At 40.2% G+C, this 17,617-nt stretch overlaps 1 protein-coding gene and 1 long non-coding RNA gene across 3 annotated transcripts; one reads left to right on the top strand and one right to left on the bottom strand.

The window, feature by feature from the left end:
• Positions 1 to 6: 6 nt before the first annotated feature.
• Positions 7 to 17,095, bottom strand: LOC122538917 (neurogenic protein big brain). 2 transcript variants are annotated; one of them, XM_043673413.1, is made up of 6 exons: positions 16,786 to 17,095; positions 15,869 to 15,995; positions 2,835 to 3,042; positions 1,243 to 1,939; positions 1,104 to 1,141; positions 7 to 1,072 (listed from the first exon to the last, which is right to left on the bottom strand). In XM_043673413.1, exons 1-6 carry the CDS (start codon positions 17,093 to 17,095, stop codon positions 755 to 757), a joined length of 1,698 nt encoding a protein of 565 aa, XP_043529348.1. In that variant the 3' UTR covers positions 7 to 754. The 2 variants fall into 2 exon arrangements, with proteins under 2 accessions (XP_043529348.1, XP_043529347.1); XM_043673412.1 differs by having other exon boundaries at positions 7 to 1,939.
• On the top strand, positions 11,336 to 15,943 carry LOC122538920. The gene is made up of 8 exons (XR_006308948.1): positions 11,336 to 12,977; positions 13,096 to 13,210; positions 13,319 to 13,667; positions 14,227 to 14,381; positions 14,458 to 14,948; positions 15,057 to 15,284; positions 15,381 to 15,577; positions 15,856 to 15,943. It is a non-coding gene; the product is annotated as an uncharacterized LOC122538920 (long non-coding RNA).
• Positions 17,096 to 17,617: the final 522 nt, after the last annotated feature.

Genomic DNA, 17,617 nt, shown 5'->3' with positions numbered 1-17,617 from the left:
GTGTGAGAATTTTTTTTTTTTTTTTTTTTTGTCTTTTTATAATATCGCATGTAGAAAAGTATCTGTGAGATCAGTCTTGCGCGACGGTACACTGATTCAAATTCCAATCAGTCTACTTCGTCGATCGATTCAAAAGCCAGACAAGAGTTTAATAGCTAACTGCTCAGAAATTGAAGTTCATTGCCTTCGAATCTTTCCAGATAGCAGAGCAACGATCGATAGTGATCCCTGATTGAAAAATCAATCTAATGCCCGACGTCGAGTAAAGCGCGAAGCTTGCACATCGTGCGATAGAATCACAATCGTCACGACGGATCTTGATAAATTATGACAAAGGATACCAATATTAATTCCATTCCTAAGGACAAACGATAAATACCATTGCCTATTCCAAATTTCTATGGAACATTACAACGTAACTTCAAAAACTACACAAACAGTCTGTAATCAATTTCTAGGATATATTCTACTCTCCTATATTCTCTCTTGCTGTTGTCATCATCACGCTACAAGATGGCACTGCAATATCTCTTCTTCTCAACGTGCTTTAATCTCCAATCACACATTCAGTTCCTTTCAATGGTCCAGTACGAGTCTATTAACGTCCAACAATAATCATCGTTCCTTCAAGAAGATCACTGCACGTGGATCGCTCTTGAGAAGCTGCCAATAATCAATTCAATCGATCATTTAGCAAGTCTTGTGAGAAAAAAAAAAGAAGGAAATGATCACTTAAGTCCAATGAGATTTATAGTCAGTACTGAGGATTCGGTGAATTCCTCTGGAAGGTACTTTGCTGGTTCTGCTGCAACGGCCCGGCTGGACTGGGCCTTCCTTGTTCGCGATACTGAGGAGGGCCAGATGGCCCATTAGAGGGTCCGGTTGATCCAGGAGGTCCAGGTACTTTTCCGTAATTACCTCGCGTCGAGCCTTGATAACTACCGTACGCAGAATCGTCGCTGCGTCTAGAAATGTGCCCGTACATGCTCTCCGGCCTTCTAGAATTCACCGCGTTGTCCGAGTTGGTGGATATCGTTCCGTTCTGATGCTGTTGTTGCTGTTGCTGTTGCTGCTGCTGCTGTTGTTGTTGTTGCTGCTGCTGCTGCTGCTGCTGTTGTTGCTGTTGCTGCTGATGATGAGTCTGAACAGAGGATTGGACGTTTGGACCCGATTGCTGAGGATTCTGGCTACCCGGGGGAGGGACCGGGGCCCGACCGTATATGCTGGTCCCCGCTGACATACCGTAGACACCGTTCTCCCTGCTACTGAGGCTCGTCGAGATCCCCCTGATCCCGTAAATGCTCTGCGTGCACTGTTGCAGCTGGTTCTGCATATTCTGGTTCGTGCTGTTGTGATTCTGCGAGCTTTGACTCGGCCCGTTCGAGCCGTTTTGCTGTTGGCTGTCTCTGCCGCCCGAGCTCGAACCGGTTTGCCCTATTCTGATCGGGTAGAGGCTCTGCGCGGGGACCAGTGGGCCCGGTTTCGGGATCATCAGACCATCCCGCGCCCCGGAAGTTGACTTAGCGTACACGCTTTGCGAGCGATTTAAATTCGCCCTGGTCAGCGGCGGGGACTTGCAGTAGAGGGACTTGGTACCCCCGTAGATAGACTCGACGCGTTCCAGAGCTGTCGGCGGGGCGCTGTAAATGGAGGAGGACGCCCCGGCCACCGGACGATAGGTGGCGTACGCGCTCGGGAATTTGGGACCGGTCGGTTTGTCCAAGTCGTCGTACGTGTCCTCGTCGGATCTCATCGACGAGTTGTCACCGTCGTCCATGTCACGCGGGTCCCTGGACCGTTTTGGGTTCAGTACGTACTCGTGGAGAAGGGCCGCTACCGCGCTACCGGACAGCGGACCCACCCAGTACACCCAGTGGTTGTCCCAACGGTTGCTGACGAACGCTGGCCCAAGCGCGCGAGCGGGATTCAAAAACGGGCTCTGAAACGTAAAAATATAAAAGTATGAATGTTACAACTATTTAATATAACTGAGTTTTAAGTATATTGGGATACAACCCAGGCAAAACAAATGATAAAACTTGTTACTTCTTAGTAATTTCTATCCAGCGAGATGCCGACGAATTTAAAAAGTGGACGAATTATTATACACGGTTTGGTCGTTCGTTATGGTCCGCGAATCAGTTGCCAGCGCAACGTGGTTAATATATAACTGTTTTTTTTTATAACTTATTAATATAATAATTTATCTGTTATTTATCTATATTAATATAATTAATTTATTTAACTTATTAATATAATAATTTATCTTATTTGCTCGATGATCGTTGTAATTTTCTATTTCACGCTTTTCAGACTGTACGCATGACGGACAGAAATGACAGTGAATATTAACAAAACGTGGCTCGTTTCCTTTGCACGAGGTACAAGTAAACTCGGATTTTTCTCCCTGGTGTATATATGTACATGCACATATATATATATATATATATATATATATGTACACACGCTTCAAAGCAGGTGGAACCGAGAGATCCAGTTCTTTCTTTTTCTCTCTTGTCTCTCTCTCTTTCTGTCTTTCTCATTCCTCTGCCTGCAGGTGCTGTTTAAAGACACGGACGTGGGTCTGATTCGAAAGAAATCGAGAGCCGTTTTGGATAGACCGGTTGGTCGCAGAGAAGAATGCGTACAATGGGAAAGAGAAACGAGGGAAAAAAAGAAAGTAAGAGACTACTGTCTTAGAGGCAGAGTTCTCTGTACCGACATGATGTCCTTTTTTCTTCTTCTTCTTCTTCTTCCTTCTATCAACGACAAGTTCGTGCATTTAAGCGTTGGGACCGGAAGTGGTATGTGTGTGCGTGTATGTATGTACTTACCGAAACCAAAGTGGCAGCTGTATAAGCTGCGGCTAATACGCCAGCTGGTTTCGATGAGATTGACGTTGACAACGCTTTCGAGGATTCGGAGGTGAAATGGGCCAGAACTATCAGCACAGAGAGTGTCAGTTCAACCAGAAGCCTCTCGATAGGGCCCCCGAGGCGGCCTATGGAACTTAAGGTCTGCGTGTTGGACGGCGTGGTCACCCTGCAACGAAGCCAAAATTAATTACATACTCGTTTACTCGTTGAGTCAAATTACTTGGACCGAACTTCAAAGTCGAAAATCAGAATAAAGGAAAGTATCGATTGGGCCCTCTAAAACGATGCCAGAGTATGACGTGTCACGATGATATTAATGCACGACGATTTTCCTATTGAAGGTTACCGTGACACAACACAACTACCGGCCATAAGAGCCCCCCTGCGGCAGGCCAGTCCCTGTGGTGCAATGTTTATATTAGCCGGTGCGTCGTCGTGCCCATGGGCTTCGTTCATCGCCTTCTCCCTCTCGCCTTTTGTTCCTTTCGCACCGAGCGCTCGTTAATTTTCTCAGTTCGCGCAATCACACAGGGTCACAGACACGCGACCTCCTCTATTTTATACAGCAACTATTACCATACCATCGAAGCAAGAAGAACTTTTCACCAGTGGTGGGATGATTTTCGTTTATGATTGGTGTTTCACAGACAAAATAAGAGTCTTACTCTGAGAACAAGATACTCAAGCAGATAAAAAACTTTGGATCTTAATGTTGAAAATTTATCCGAAATACTAACGTTGAAGTGGACCAAATATTAGTACTAAATCTGTTTTTACAAATGCTTGCTTATTCTTTTTATAAATCAACATTTGAATATTGTATATCAATTATTATATTAATTTTACAAATCAATCAACGTCAATCATATAATATACATATATGTATATAATCATACATAATCAATCATATAATACATGAGTAACGTTGATTAATTTATAAAATTGATTAATGATTGTCATACAATATAAACCATGTAACATATTTAATATATATTATATGATATAAATCAACATTAATCATACATTAATATGATAATTAACATGATACAATAAATCATACATATAATAATTAATATTATATATATAATATATATACTAGTCATGTATTATATGGTCAATTATTAATTAATTTTATAAATCAATCAACGTTAATAATATACATTTATATAATCATATATAATCAATGATATAATATGAGTAACATTGATTAATTTATAAAATTAATTAATGATTGTCATATGATATAAATCAACATTAATCGTACATTAATATGATAATTAACATGATACAATAAATCATGCATATAATAATTAATATTATATATATAATATATATTAGTCATGTATTATATGGTCAATTATTAATTAATTTTATAAATCAACATTTTAATCAATTACATATATTATAATTGATTAAAATGTTGATTCATAAAATTAATTAATAATTAATCACATAATACATGACTATTATACATTGCATGTTATCAATCAGCATTAATAGTACATAAATTTTAGAAATCGATTATTTAAATCAACAATAAGCACAAACATCGCTTGCAGGCACATTAACGTCAATTTCTTTTCAGACGCGTGTCGTTTATCTCGAGTGGATCAATAGAAACAGCGGGGCTCAAAGTAACCGAGAAATGAGATCAACATTTGCCAAAGAATCAAACGAGATGCACCTGTACACGTAGGCACCTTTCGAAGCGCAGGATTATCGAGCAGCTCCGAGGGAGAAACGGTTCCCTAATCTCGCTATTAAATGCATCGAATCACCGCACCGCTCCATGAAACATATATCGCCACATCGATGGAAAATTCTCCCTCCTCGTTTGAAGTGTAATGCAAATGAAATGCCCCCTTTCTCTTTCTTCCACTGTGCTCGGCCTCTCTAGCTCGAGAGGCCTCGTGATCGTGTCACGAGAGAGCGAATTGATGAAATCAGAAATGCAGATCACGACCGCACAATTGGGATTAACTGTGTCGTTCGTGGATAGGGTGGAAATACACAAGAGGAAAAAAAAATGAATGAATTCTCGTGCGTCTCTCTCTTGCGAGATTCAGAATGATAAGCGGATTTTCCTTCAGCGGACAACAGTTATTGACTGTCTGTGTTCGAGTTAATTATGACAAATTTTTGCGCGGTAAGATGACACTGTAAATACGTATCCTGCTGTTAGTAGTTGCTTTTTTTGAACACTGAGAAGAGAGAGACTGAAAGAATTTCAGTTCCATTTCAATCCTCTTTTTTAACAGACCCATTTTCGTTACAGATAAAAAAAAAGGGGGGGAACACTCTTTACACCTCTTGGTACTCTTTGTTTCGCCAAAGTGCGGACTGGCCTGCATATTCTTTGCACTAAAAACCTTTCTGCAACGGAAAGCGCCGGTACGAGCAGTCGGTCTGAAAAACGTACGAAGCAACCTCCATTTGAATCTTGTGTACCAACAAATCCACGCGAAACTAGCGAGTCGTTCCTTTTTCATGGATGATCGTTCTTTGCGATTGCCCTAAAAAAAAATTAATCACAGTTCCGCTTTTCGCAGGATGTGTAGGAACCTGCGTAGATCGCGACATCTATTGTTTGCTAATTGCATGAATGTGCGTGTGCCTGCTGAACACATAGTTCACTCTGTGGCTACGAAGTCTCACGTCTTCACTTGTTTCTCGATCTCAGAGCTATAAGCATTGTAACAAGACAATGTCGAGAGAGTAAAAGCGAAGAGACTGTATGGATAATAAAGTATCTTCGATGACTTTATTATCCAACAGGATGTAACAAAGCCTCGCGACGCTTTTTTGCGTCGTCATTCGATATTTCCCAGGAAAGATCTTCTCTCGTGGACGGCGACCGTTTTCTCACGTTTTCCGCTCGAGAAGTTGGGATCGCTCGGCCGAGATCCCCACCTCGTCGTGGCACTTGACTCGAGTAACCGTGTGCAACCTGTGCTCCATATTCGCACGAGGGGGAGTAACCGAACCCCAGGAAACACCCTCAAGGGTCCAGCGAGTGACACGACGTTTAAAATAAATTTCAATTCGAGCCAGAAGGGGTGGTGATGCGTATCACTTTCACCTCTGGGTCTCTGTCGCGTTTAACGAGCTATTGATATCTTCCACCCACCGGAGGGAGGGGGGGGGGGACTCCCCCAGAATGCAGAGTGGTCGAAGCTACATACGTATGTGTATAGCTATAGTATTCTAGTCGTTAGTGGGCACCCCCTTCTCTCCCCTTCCTGGCCTCCCCCCTTTTTCGAGCCAGGAAAACCGCCACATGTGTACGACGCGTGTTAAAGGCCGGAATGGAGTGGAGAGTGATCTCCACGGTGATCTCCATTCTAAAGTCTTGCCCTATGGGAAAGTTCAGATGCTCCGGTAGTTGCGGTTAAACCAGAAAATTAGTCGCCCACGGTGAACGAGAGAGCGACTGTGGGAAGTTTTGCAAGAAGCTTGACCGGTCATTCCCTTATGGGACGACAAAACTCTGTCGATTGTCACGCCTCGACCGGCGATTGTACGCGATGAAGTTCTACTTTTAGGCAGGAAGGCAACTTCTCGACAATCGAGTGCGAGCGAGCGGATTTTTTGGAACGTGACCTGAACAACGGGGGTAACTAAGGTTTCTTTTATTCGTTCGCCCGTTCGGCTTGCTTTTTATATAAAATTCTTATAAAGAAAGCGGAACGATTAATTTCAGAGGAACGGTTTTTCTCAGGTACAGTTCACACACGGTTTCGCATACACGCACTACATCCATCGACTATAGAAATCCCAATGGGCGACAAAGCACAGGAATTCTTTGAAAGAGCAGGGAAGCAGGTCCGGGCCTCAGAATTCTATCCTCCGTCCCGCCGCGAAGGGGAAACATGTGAAAAAGGGGCCAGGAAGTGCATACACCCACGAGGATCCGCTTCTTCGGCGAGCAAACGCGGCTGACCGTTTTTCTCATTCTCCTCTTACGTTCCGTTTTTCGGAGCGGTTCACGATTATTATGATATATTAATTCGTTGATATTAAAGGAGAGTTAATTATTTAAAGGGAATTTAAATAATCAAGATCTTAGAATGCTATTATAGGCAAAAGACTCCCTAATGTTAATTGATTGATATTATGATATTTTAATCATTAATATTAATGTAGAATTAATCATTTAAGATGAATTTAAATAATTGAGATTTTAGAATCCTATTATAGGCAAACTTGATGCCTCAAAAAATTTCTTAATATTAATTGATTAATATTATAATATTTTAATTCGTTAATATTAAAGGAGAATTGATTATTTAAAGTGAATTTAAATAATTGAGAGTTTAGAATCCTATTATAGGAAAACTTGATGTTTCAAAAGATTCCCCAATACTAATTTGATATTATGATATTTTAATCATTAACATTAATGTAGAATTAATCATTTAAAGAGAATTTAAATAATTGAGATTTTAGAATCCTTTTTAAGGCAAACTATATGTTTCATAAAGTTTCTTTCTGTACAAAATTTAATTGGAGAAATTCATTGATATTATGATATTTTAGTTTATTAATGTAGAATCAACTATTTAATGAGAATTTAGATAATCAAGATTTTAGAATTCTATTAATAGGATGCAGACTTGATCAGAAAATTCCTTTGTATACAAAATTTAATTGGAGAAATTCATTAATATTAATTCATTAATGTTGTCATATCTGAATTCATTAACATTAAAGTAGAATTAATTATTTAAAGAGAATTTAAATAATCAAGATTTTAGAATCCTATCAATAAGGTTTAAACTTGATCCTATTAATATTCTTGCAATTAGTAATAACTTCAAAAAGTTATACAAAATTTAATTGGAGAAACGTCTCCCTCTTAAATTCGAGCATTTTAAACGTCCTGTACATTTTAAAATTCCTTTCAACTAAACTAACACAGAAAATACGAAATTTTTAGGTTCATCATTACAACTATTATACCTTTATAGATTCACGGCGGCGATATCTAAACTCTGTTAGGATATAAGAGAAAGAAAGGGAGGGAAGGAGAGAGAGAGAGAGAGAGAGAGAGAGAGAGAGAGAGAGAGAGAGAGAAAAGAGGAACCTCGGCAGCTGGTCTCGAAGATCGTTGCGGATTCTCCTTCTATATAGAATCCTATATGAATCGTGGGTCTTGGCTTTCTACGGGAAACACGTGCCAGCCACATGTTGCACAAAAGGAATCCTCAGTGGTCCTTTCGAATATCCATAGCGTAAAGTCGTAGTTACAAAGGAGCTTTAGGAGGCCTATAAATGATTCTCTTTCGGTCGGAGGATACGAAACAGCGGCAGATGTTTTCCGTCTTTATCTGTTCAAACATGTCGAACTCGTTGCTGTGTGCACGCGTTCCGGAAAGAGGATGGAAAATAGCGACAGTTACTTGAAGCATCGAGGAGACTCAGCTGTTGAGAAACAAAATTTTCACAATGGGACATCGCTTGAAACGATAATAGGTAATAAGGTTTAGGTTAGGTTTGGTTTAGGTTAGTTGATATTAAAATTCTATGAAATTCATGACTTTGATTTTCTTGTATTCTCAATGAAAATTGCAGTGCAAGTAAGATCTTTTTTCAAGCGAGTCTTTCAAAATGGGGAGAAGAAACCGTGATTGAACACGTGTCAGCGTTAGGGAACGGATTTTGTTGGCTGGGCCAACAGGCGAACTACGCATGCATCTTAATCACACGACCTAACAATCAAGGAACGGTACGATTCTTAAGAACCAACACGTGGTTGCGACCATCTGTTGGCATCCTGCTTCGTTCATCCCACCCTAAGCTAGATCCTTTTCGCTTTGCCAGTTCTTTTCTCCCACATCCAGAGATCAACGCGCATCCTTTCATGGCTGTTTTATTTCTCAAAACGTACTCCAAGGTAAGTGTGCTTTTTACACTTCTCAAGGGAAGAAGAGAACTAAGATGGAACATTAAATCATAATTGTGACACTTGTTTTTAGCAAAAATTAAGAGCTGTTCAAACATCAATTAGAAATGAAATAAAATACAGAAGAACTAACAATGATTGTAGAAAAAAAACAGAAGAAACCCTCAAACCCAGAATCCTTGTCAAATCCAGAAGGCAATTAATTTAACCAACAACTTCTCTCTAAAATTTACGTCAAATTTCTCTAAGAAATTGAAACATCAAGAACTATTTATTTTTTATCATTGCATTCACCAACTCTCCGTGAAACCACCGCAAGGAAACATAAAAGCTGGAACATAAACTTTCCCAGCGTGCAACGCGTTCAAATATTTAGCTTAGAGAGCGATATCACGCGTTTTTAGCTGCGAGTCAGGGATTTCAAGAGGTGAGTGAAACAGCGTCATATGTTCCCCACTTTTTTTTTTTTTTTTTTGCTTCTCATCACCAACCGCTCTGAATTTATTTTTACTAACAAAGAGGTGCGTTCCTTCGTGCTGCAGGACACGTTATCGTTAACGATTGGAATAACGTTCCTGAACGAGGAATAACTGTTGCAGACGATTCTTGTAAAAGCTGGAGCATCGCGGATATCGTTTGAGCGGGCCGCTTTGTGTCCGCGGTAAAAGGTGTTCCAAGCAGGTAAAACATTCCTACTGAAACGGTTCTACCTGACCCACCTGGCTTTCACGCTACATTTTCGGCTCGACAACAGTCTCTCGCGTGTGTGTATCTCGTACATCGACGTCCAAAGAGGACCAGCTACATAAAACGCAGAATCTTGGATATATGAAAAATATAATGTGACGCTTTGTGCAGATGCATGTACGTACGTTATACGTATATGTATCAGATCTGGAGATTTATTTCAAATAATAATTTGTAAATAAATTTTTGAGGTAATGTTCTTTAGTATTTGATAAATGATGGATTTCAATTAATGGTACGTAGTTTGATCAATTAAAGAAATATGAAACTATGCAAATAATTGGGAAAGTAGTGAACTGAAGAACTGATTATTTCAGAAAATAATGTTTATTTGACAAATGAAAATTTGTCTTTCAAATAACGTTCAGAGGAAATATCAATGAAACGAAAATACTCAAATGAAAAAAGGAGTAATCAATGAAAATCGAATATATAATTTATTAGTGTATGTTATCACGGCAGAAATTTGTCTTGGCTTTTAATGAGACTTGTTCCTCAAACATTTGATCCATTAATAAACAAAATTTGGGGACATCTGTCAAATTTGCAAATAAAAATAGTTTCTCTACTGATAACGAAGACGGGAGAGGATTATAACTATTGTAATTTTTATATGAAATACTTGATAATAGATTATTTCTGAAATAACTTTAAAAAAAATTTATTTTCAAAAGCTTTCAAAGTACCCAGGTCTGACATGTATATGATATCGTACTGATTTGAAAAAAAAATTCAGTTTTGTAATATTTAAACTGTACGAGCTTGAGATGACGTATCTGTGGAAGTGTAATAGTGTATACGTGCGTTTGATTGGTCGATGAATTATCTTTGAAGGGAATTCGGAGGAAAGAAGACCTCCCCCTCCTCCTGCCCATCTCGACTGAGAGTATTGAAGGTCCTTGAAATCGCAGCTTAGGAACCTAATATCGAAGGCTTTCGAAGAGACTTGGATATTGCTTGTCGTCTTGTAATCTCTCCCTTCCTTTTGGAAAACCGTAGCATTACGACGAATGACATTTCACGCGGCCACGACGAATTTTCTTCGTACCCTTCTGTCGGTTAACTCTTCACGAGTTTTCTTTCTCTCTCTATTTTGTTTCACTGCGTCTTCATTAAAACCTTAAGTCTCGTTTCAATCAATTAACCTCTGGCGCTGGTAACTAGTTGACGGACCATAACGAGTGACCAAACCGTATACAATAATTCGTCTTCTTTTTGAATTCATCGGAACATCACTGGATAGAAATAACCAAGAAGTAATAAATTTATTATTTGTTTTGCCTGGGTCGTATTTCAATATGCTTGAAACTGAGAAAATATTGCAATTTTGGAGCAAATATTCTCGACGTGCGTGGCACCATCATTCCAGCGCAAGAGGTTAAATTAATGTTGCAGCTTCGAACGATTGCAATTAAGGAGAGAAGCGAGTGGAGATTTTTTTTTTAAAGCGAAGCGCAGTTGGACAGTGTCGGGGAACAGGAAACTCATGGATGAAGCTGTTTCTTCGCTGGACATCCGGCTTGCCACGCGCACTGCGTGTGTCTTGCTTGACGTCACAACACACACCTGCTTCCTCACAGCTGTTCCCCACAGTCCTTTGGTGGCAAACTCCTCTGACAAATACTTTTTACCATCCTCTCGACTAATATTCCTCCTTCTTCGGAAAATCTCAGTTGAACGTCGCTTCGATCGCTCCTTTGATTCGCAATTCAATGGATAAGAGGAAAATTTGATACAGTTACAAAATTTGAATAGTATAAGAATAACCTCTTTTTTTCGAATATCATGTGTTTCATAAATAATTTTTCCTGAGCTTCCAAAAAAAATTTTTGTTTTCGTCTCTCTTGAAGAATTTGAGTTCTCTTGAGAATTTCAGCTTTTGTCTGACACTCGTGTGATTTACTATGAAAACGTAGATCATTGTGGATCCTCTTTCTTAGGTTAGGTGTGAAAAAAAGGGAAAAGAAAGAAACACATGGCAGGATAATGGGAGAATCTTGTAACGCGTCGATGAAGCGATACTAAATCCTTTCCGGATAGTTAGACTCGCGGTTCTCCCATAATCTTTTGGGTCGTGTCAGTTCGGTTTACGATTTATCTGCCCTCGGCTGTCTCTCCGTGTCATTTTTTATTTATATTCCGGGGAAGTGTCGCATTGGGAGCGGCGCGACCCCTCGACAAAACGCAAGGATACCTGTTTTACAAACGCCGTCTAAACACACGCATACACGCGCACGCTGCGAAGTGACCCAGTCGCAACAGATGCAAAGAATACTCTAGTTGTTTCTTTCTTCGTCTCTCCCCCGCTATCGCGCCTTTTTTCCACAGTCTCTCGTTTTTTCCCCCCTCCCGCTCCATCAGGGAGTGCGCACACGTTTCCCCAGAGACGTTCCTCGAAGGGATGACGAACCCGGGTAGTTAACCAGAGTATTGTTCGATTATTATTTCGGTACATATCGCGCACTTGTTATCTCTTTGTGCGGTCATATGGTGGCCTTAAGGGTGATTCTCGCCGCGAATGACGGATCTGCTGTTGCGTCGAAACGCCCTGTGGTCACCCACAATTTCATACCGCGTGACGTTTTCGTTTCGATCCGTGCAAGATCCTCTGGCGGATGCGGATGTCTCAGGTTCAGAAGCAAGAAATGCTTCGAGCAAGACACGCGATCGCACTGCTCCTTCCAAAAAAAAAAAAACATTTACGCAGATGCCTCTGTATCCTTGTTTTTTTGTTAAGACAACCAATTGATAATGAAATACACGTCGCGGTTTTCGTTTGTGCGCTATGAGTGCTCTAGATTTATGCCAATTTTAGTTTTCCAACAATTTTTAAACAATCGTTCCATTCTTCACTTATGTATAATTTAAATTGCTTAGATTATTTTTAGGTTATTTTTAAGTGAGAAATGGAACGATCTAGATTATTTAGATTAATTTTAGGCTATTTGTAAGTGAAAAATGGAACAGTCTAGGTCTATTTAGATTATTTATAAGGATTATTTAAAAATGATATAAATTTAGCCCTAGAGCAAACATAATGTATACAGAAAATGTATACAAAAAAGTGCAAAAATTGTTCCATTTACACATAACCTAAATTATTTAATTATTTGTAAGTGAAAAATTGTTTTAAATTTAATTTGTTTAAAAACTGTTTGATTGCTCGGTTGTTCGAGACAATCACTGAGGAAAACATTGCAACTTTTTCAACATTAATGGACATTGGATAATGACATTCGTGGCTACATCATTCAGGCAATGAATCGTATGGGGAGTGTTTCTACTTTTTTTCCCCCTGGCTGCAGAACATTGATGAAATTTCACGGGGAACGTTGAATAGGTTACAAGGGAGTTCCTCTATTCTCTGTGACTTTCATGGAACAATACCAGGGGTCTGCAACGTCCATGCAACCTGTATCAACCTGTACACCTTCTGACTAAATACTCCTCAGGTATCTCTTTGCAACGTTATTGCCAATTATCGTGTCATTAATCACATTATCACTAATCATGCGGGGAGTGTTTCTATTTTTTCTCTTCTGACCACAGAACATTGATGAAATTTCACAGGGAATAGGTTACAAGGCAGTCTCTCTATTCTCTGTGACTTCTATGGAACAATACCAAGGGTCTGCAACTTGCAGCAATCTGTATATCTTCTGTTCACTGATTAAATACTCCTCAGGTATCTCTTTGCAACGTTATTGCCAATTAATCGTGTCATTAATTACATCTTTGTTCATCTTTGCGTTACGATATCTCTCTGCAGTTCCTGACGATTCTATCTTTTCAGATATCTTCTTTAATCGAAGATCGGTATTCCGAATAGACTGCTACGATGAGGTAAGGAAGAGGAGAGAAGAAGAAAGCGAGGGAGACGAGGACAAAGGAAGAAAGGGAGGACAATGATCCGCGGAAACGTAGAAAACATCTGCTCCGAGGGCCGAATCGCAGCGCGTCCTCCTTCAATGAGAGGCGATCGCGTCGTGAAACTTGTCCCACCTTGGCGCGCATAGGCATTCATTATCCTTGTCTCTGGTGCCTGCTCGATCCTTCTCCCGTATACGATCTTTTTTGGTCCATGGAACATCTGCGGCAGCTGCAAGGCGGTGGTCTGCCACAGCGTACACGGAACGAGGCAGGTGCTCACCTCTGAAGAAGCTTCTCCCTCTAGCTCTGCCAATTACGCGTGCCTCTTTCTGCCTCTGCCACCCTCTCCCTCCTTTCCTCGTCTACCACCTCGTCGTTCTTCTTCTTCTCCTCTTTGCAATTTTTTTCACTGACAATCGCTGAATAACCGAATATAATTAAACAGTCTAAAATTGTGCTTTGAGACAATACTCGATGACTACTGTCGCAGAGGGGAGTTTTCATTTACCTTGTAGCAAGTTCGTGTGGCATTTCGTTGCAGTTAGACTTGTAGCAGTAGATATTACATTGTACACATTGTGTGCAATGTAATAGATTAAATAAATATATTTAAATCTGCACTTTATTTAAACAAATATTATATATATATATTTAATATAAGATATATTTAAATAAGTCGATTTAAATGAATTATTTAAATCTAGACTTTATTTAAATAAGTAAATATATGTAATAAATATTATATATATTTAAATATATTTATATTTACGCTTCATCATTTCTCACGTTGCAGCATAATCTAGAATAATCCTCCGTTTCAATTATTTTCAGATAGTCATTCTTTGTGAAGGAAAAAGGGAAAGCATGACGATTCTTGACAAAGAGAGGGAAGCTCTATCACGTTTAAAAACCAGAAGAAAGAGAAATAATTCGTCGTTCTGTTTTCCTTCAGAACAACGAAAAAGAGATTTGACCTAAGTGATGGGGTAAATATCCTGGAAGTCCGTCGTCCCTTCTTTCCCCCCTTTCCCTCTTCACATTTTTTTTCTCGCTTTCTTGCAGCGCGAGATCCTTTGACCACAGGCAAAATCGAGGCACGTGCACCAACTTGCACGCGGCCAGTCTCGTTCTCTCTCTCTCTCTCTCTCTCTCTCTCTCTCTCTCCTCTCGGATACATATTATGGCAGCACGCCTGGCGCGATGTCCTGATCATCGGCTGCCCGTGGAAACCCCTGCTGCTCTCCACGGATTATAGACCATCCACGCGGAGCCACGAGTTAATGACAGAGATGCGAATATCGATGAACAACGTAATAACGATCCGCGAGCGCTTATTTCAAAGCGTCGGCCAATTCCTGCAATTGTGGCCAACAGCTCTGCGCAAAGGGGAACGATAAGTGATATAAAAATATGGCAACCCAAAGTTTTTAATGTTATGGAGAGTGATTTTCTGTATATGGACAGTATGTATGCATTTCACTTGCTTTCAATCGTTAAATTTTTGGTAATCTATCAGTCAAAATGGATGGAGAATGATTCTCTATATGTAGACAGTATGTATATTTATATGTATTTATATTTTACTTGCTTTTATCAAAGTTATTTCCAGTTGCTTTTAAATTTTCGATAATCTCACTTGCGTTTATCGTTCTCTTCTACAGGTAAATTTTCAGTTAAACTAGATGGAAGTTTCTGGGCAGTAGTTTTGTGTCGTTACATACAGGTTTAGTGGGTGGTTTCACGTCCCATCATTCAAGGTATACGTATTCGTGAAACTGGAAATATACTGGGAAGGTTTCTCTCCCAAGGATTCGGCTGGAAGTTTGAGAGATTTATAAGAAGATCACGGTTGTTTATACTGTTTGTTAGCATATAGATTATGCAGATAGGTATGTATGCATGCCGCTATCGACTTATCTAAGGTGGGTTTTCGAGAACATTTTGTCTATATACATCCTCCTTCTTTTACCTATTTTAAATTTTAGCCGTGATTATAAGAAACAGATGTATCTGTCTTTTACGTAAAAAGTGCATGATGTCGATTTGAAAATTGTAAGACATTCTGGAGGGACGAGAAAGCTTCCGGAGGCCTGACCACGCGGCTTTCTTGGATTCCATATCTAGCAGCTGTCCTTTTGGGGCCTCGTATCTCGCCTCTTTTTCCACACCATGATTTTTTCTAGTGCGTGTGTGTATAAACGCTTGGAGAGAAATGTTTGCTTTCAAGCCTTCTCACACAGAGTTTTATAGATTTTAAGTTAAAGAATTCAATCACGTTTCTTTGACAAATCAAAAGAACTATGTTTCTTTAATATTTAATATTCAAGAGAATATTCAATTGCATTTCTTTAACGTTTAATGTGCAATAATAACGGTGTAAAAAAAAAAAGAGAAAGAAAGAAGAGAGGGATTGGAAATTGTTCGTGAATCTTACAAGTGTCTGTTACGTAATACTTTTAGAACGATCACTCACCCGTACAGCATCGCAGCACCGGCTATGCCACCTCCGCACTGTGCGGCGACATAGAGAGCAGCTCGGAGGAGAGAGACCCGTCGACACAAAGCGAAAGACACGGAGACAGCTGGATTCACGTGGCCACCTGCACGTCAAATATTTTACCATTTTATCACATCTTAAATTTTATTATAAGTTTACAGTCTCTGTATTTTCTCATACAAACAGAGATATATACACATATATATATATATACAAAGATAGAAAATAATGCATACAAAAAGAAATATGTACAAAAGCAGAAATGTACACGAAGACAGAAATATATAGAAAGAAAATAATGTGTACAAAAAGAAATATATACAAAGACAGAAATATATAGAAAAAAAATAATGTATACAAAAGAAAAGAATATATATACAAAGACAGAAAGTAATACAAAAATTGACAATGTTAGGAGTTCAGATGAAAAGTTGGAGCATAATGTTGTTGCACATCTTAAATGGAAAGAAGTAATGGTGTTTTATTTAGAAACGAATAGACCAAAGGAGTTCCAAGAGGTACGCGTGAAGTATTATATGCCATCTAGGACACTCTCTCGCATACGTTCCACTGCACGCGTGGCGTGCCATGTTTCTATCAGCTACTATAATCGGTTAATGAGCCAATCGAGAGAGAAGCCGTGAGGACCGAGTATAAACGACGCGATAGAACAGATGACATATAGCCTCTGGATGTGATATTTCTACGCTGACAAGATTTTATTCTCTTTCGAGTAAACGAAATGTTAAGATATCATTGTATGCTATTACATATTATTAGTTATATTATTTTATAGATTACATATACAGATGTATATCATTTTCAGAGTGCAACATCAAATTTCGTTAGGAGTACAAACGTGCAATTTGTATCCGAATTGAAAGGAAACTTACCACTGATGTGACCAAAGATGAAGCAGATCGCCGAGATCGCGAAGCCGGATGCGACAGCGGTTGCCAAGACGGAGAGACCGCTTCCGGAAACCGCGGAAGACGCAGCCGCGCCGGATACAACGAGACTGAAGACGAAAGTTGCGAAACACTCAACGGCCACGGCCCTCCAGAGCTCGAGACTGCGAGCCTCTATCGACATCGGTGCTTTCTTTTCTACCGGTTCCGCGTTGCTCTCTTTGAACGACGAGATCCTCGTTAACAGGGTCACGATGTGAGCGTCCAGCTCTTTCGAAAACGTCTCGGTGGTCATTGTTTCCTCAAACCGAGTTTACCGAGACTTGGCGATATGAACGCGACGTGAGACAACGCTGCCTTATTAAAGAGGATCGTTTCTTTTAAAGCATTCTTTCTAAAGCTCCTCCACTTTCAGAATGCACCCGGCGTGTTGGGGATCACTCTCGCGAACGCACTTTTGGCGCGACGTCGAGGCTCAAATTGGTTCGCGAGCGAGGAGACGAAAGAGCGGTCGGGAGGACTGTTGCAACGCGCGGAATCGATGTTGCCGGAATGGCAACGCGCTTTCGAGTGACAAGACGATCGTCCGAACAAGTGGGCCCGGACTGTACGCGAGTGCCTCCACCACCGCACCACCCCCACTCTTCGACCACCACCGGTGCATCTGTGCCTGAGCCCGAGGAAACCGACAGACCACGCGCAGCTTGTGCATGCACATACACACGTGCCCCGAAAAAAATACGGAATGATAGGGGGAGAGTGTAAGTCCAAGGTGAAATCGTAGTGCTAAGACAGGATGTGGTCAAGATGGTGTTCG

This window comes from Frieseomelitta varia, unplaced genomic scaffold (genome assembly GCF_011392965.1).
Source record: "Frieseomelitta varia isolate USP_RPSP 00005682 unplaced genomic scaffold, Fvar_1.2 scaffold_182, whole genome shotgun sequence".
Taxonomy (NCBI): Eukaryota; Metazoa; Arthropoda; class Insecta; order Hymenoptera; family Apidae; genus Frieseomelitta; species Frieseomelitta varia.
This window is presented reverse-complemented; position numbering and strand designations above follow the sequence as displayed.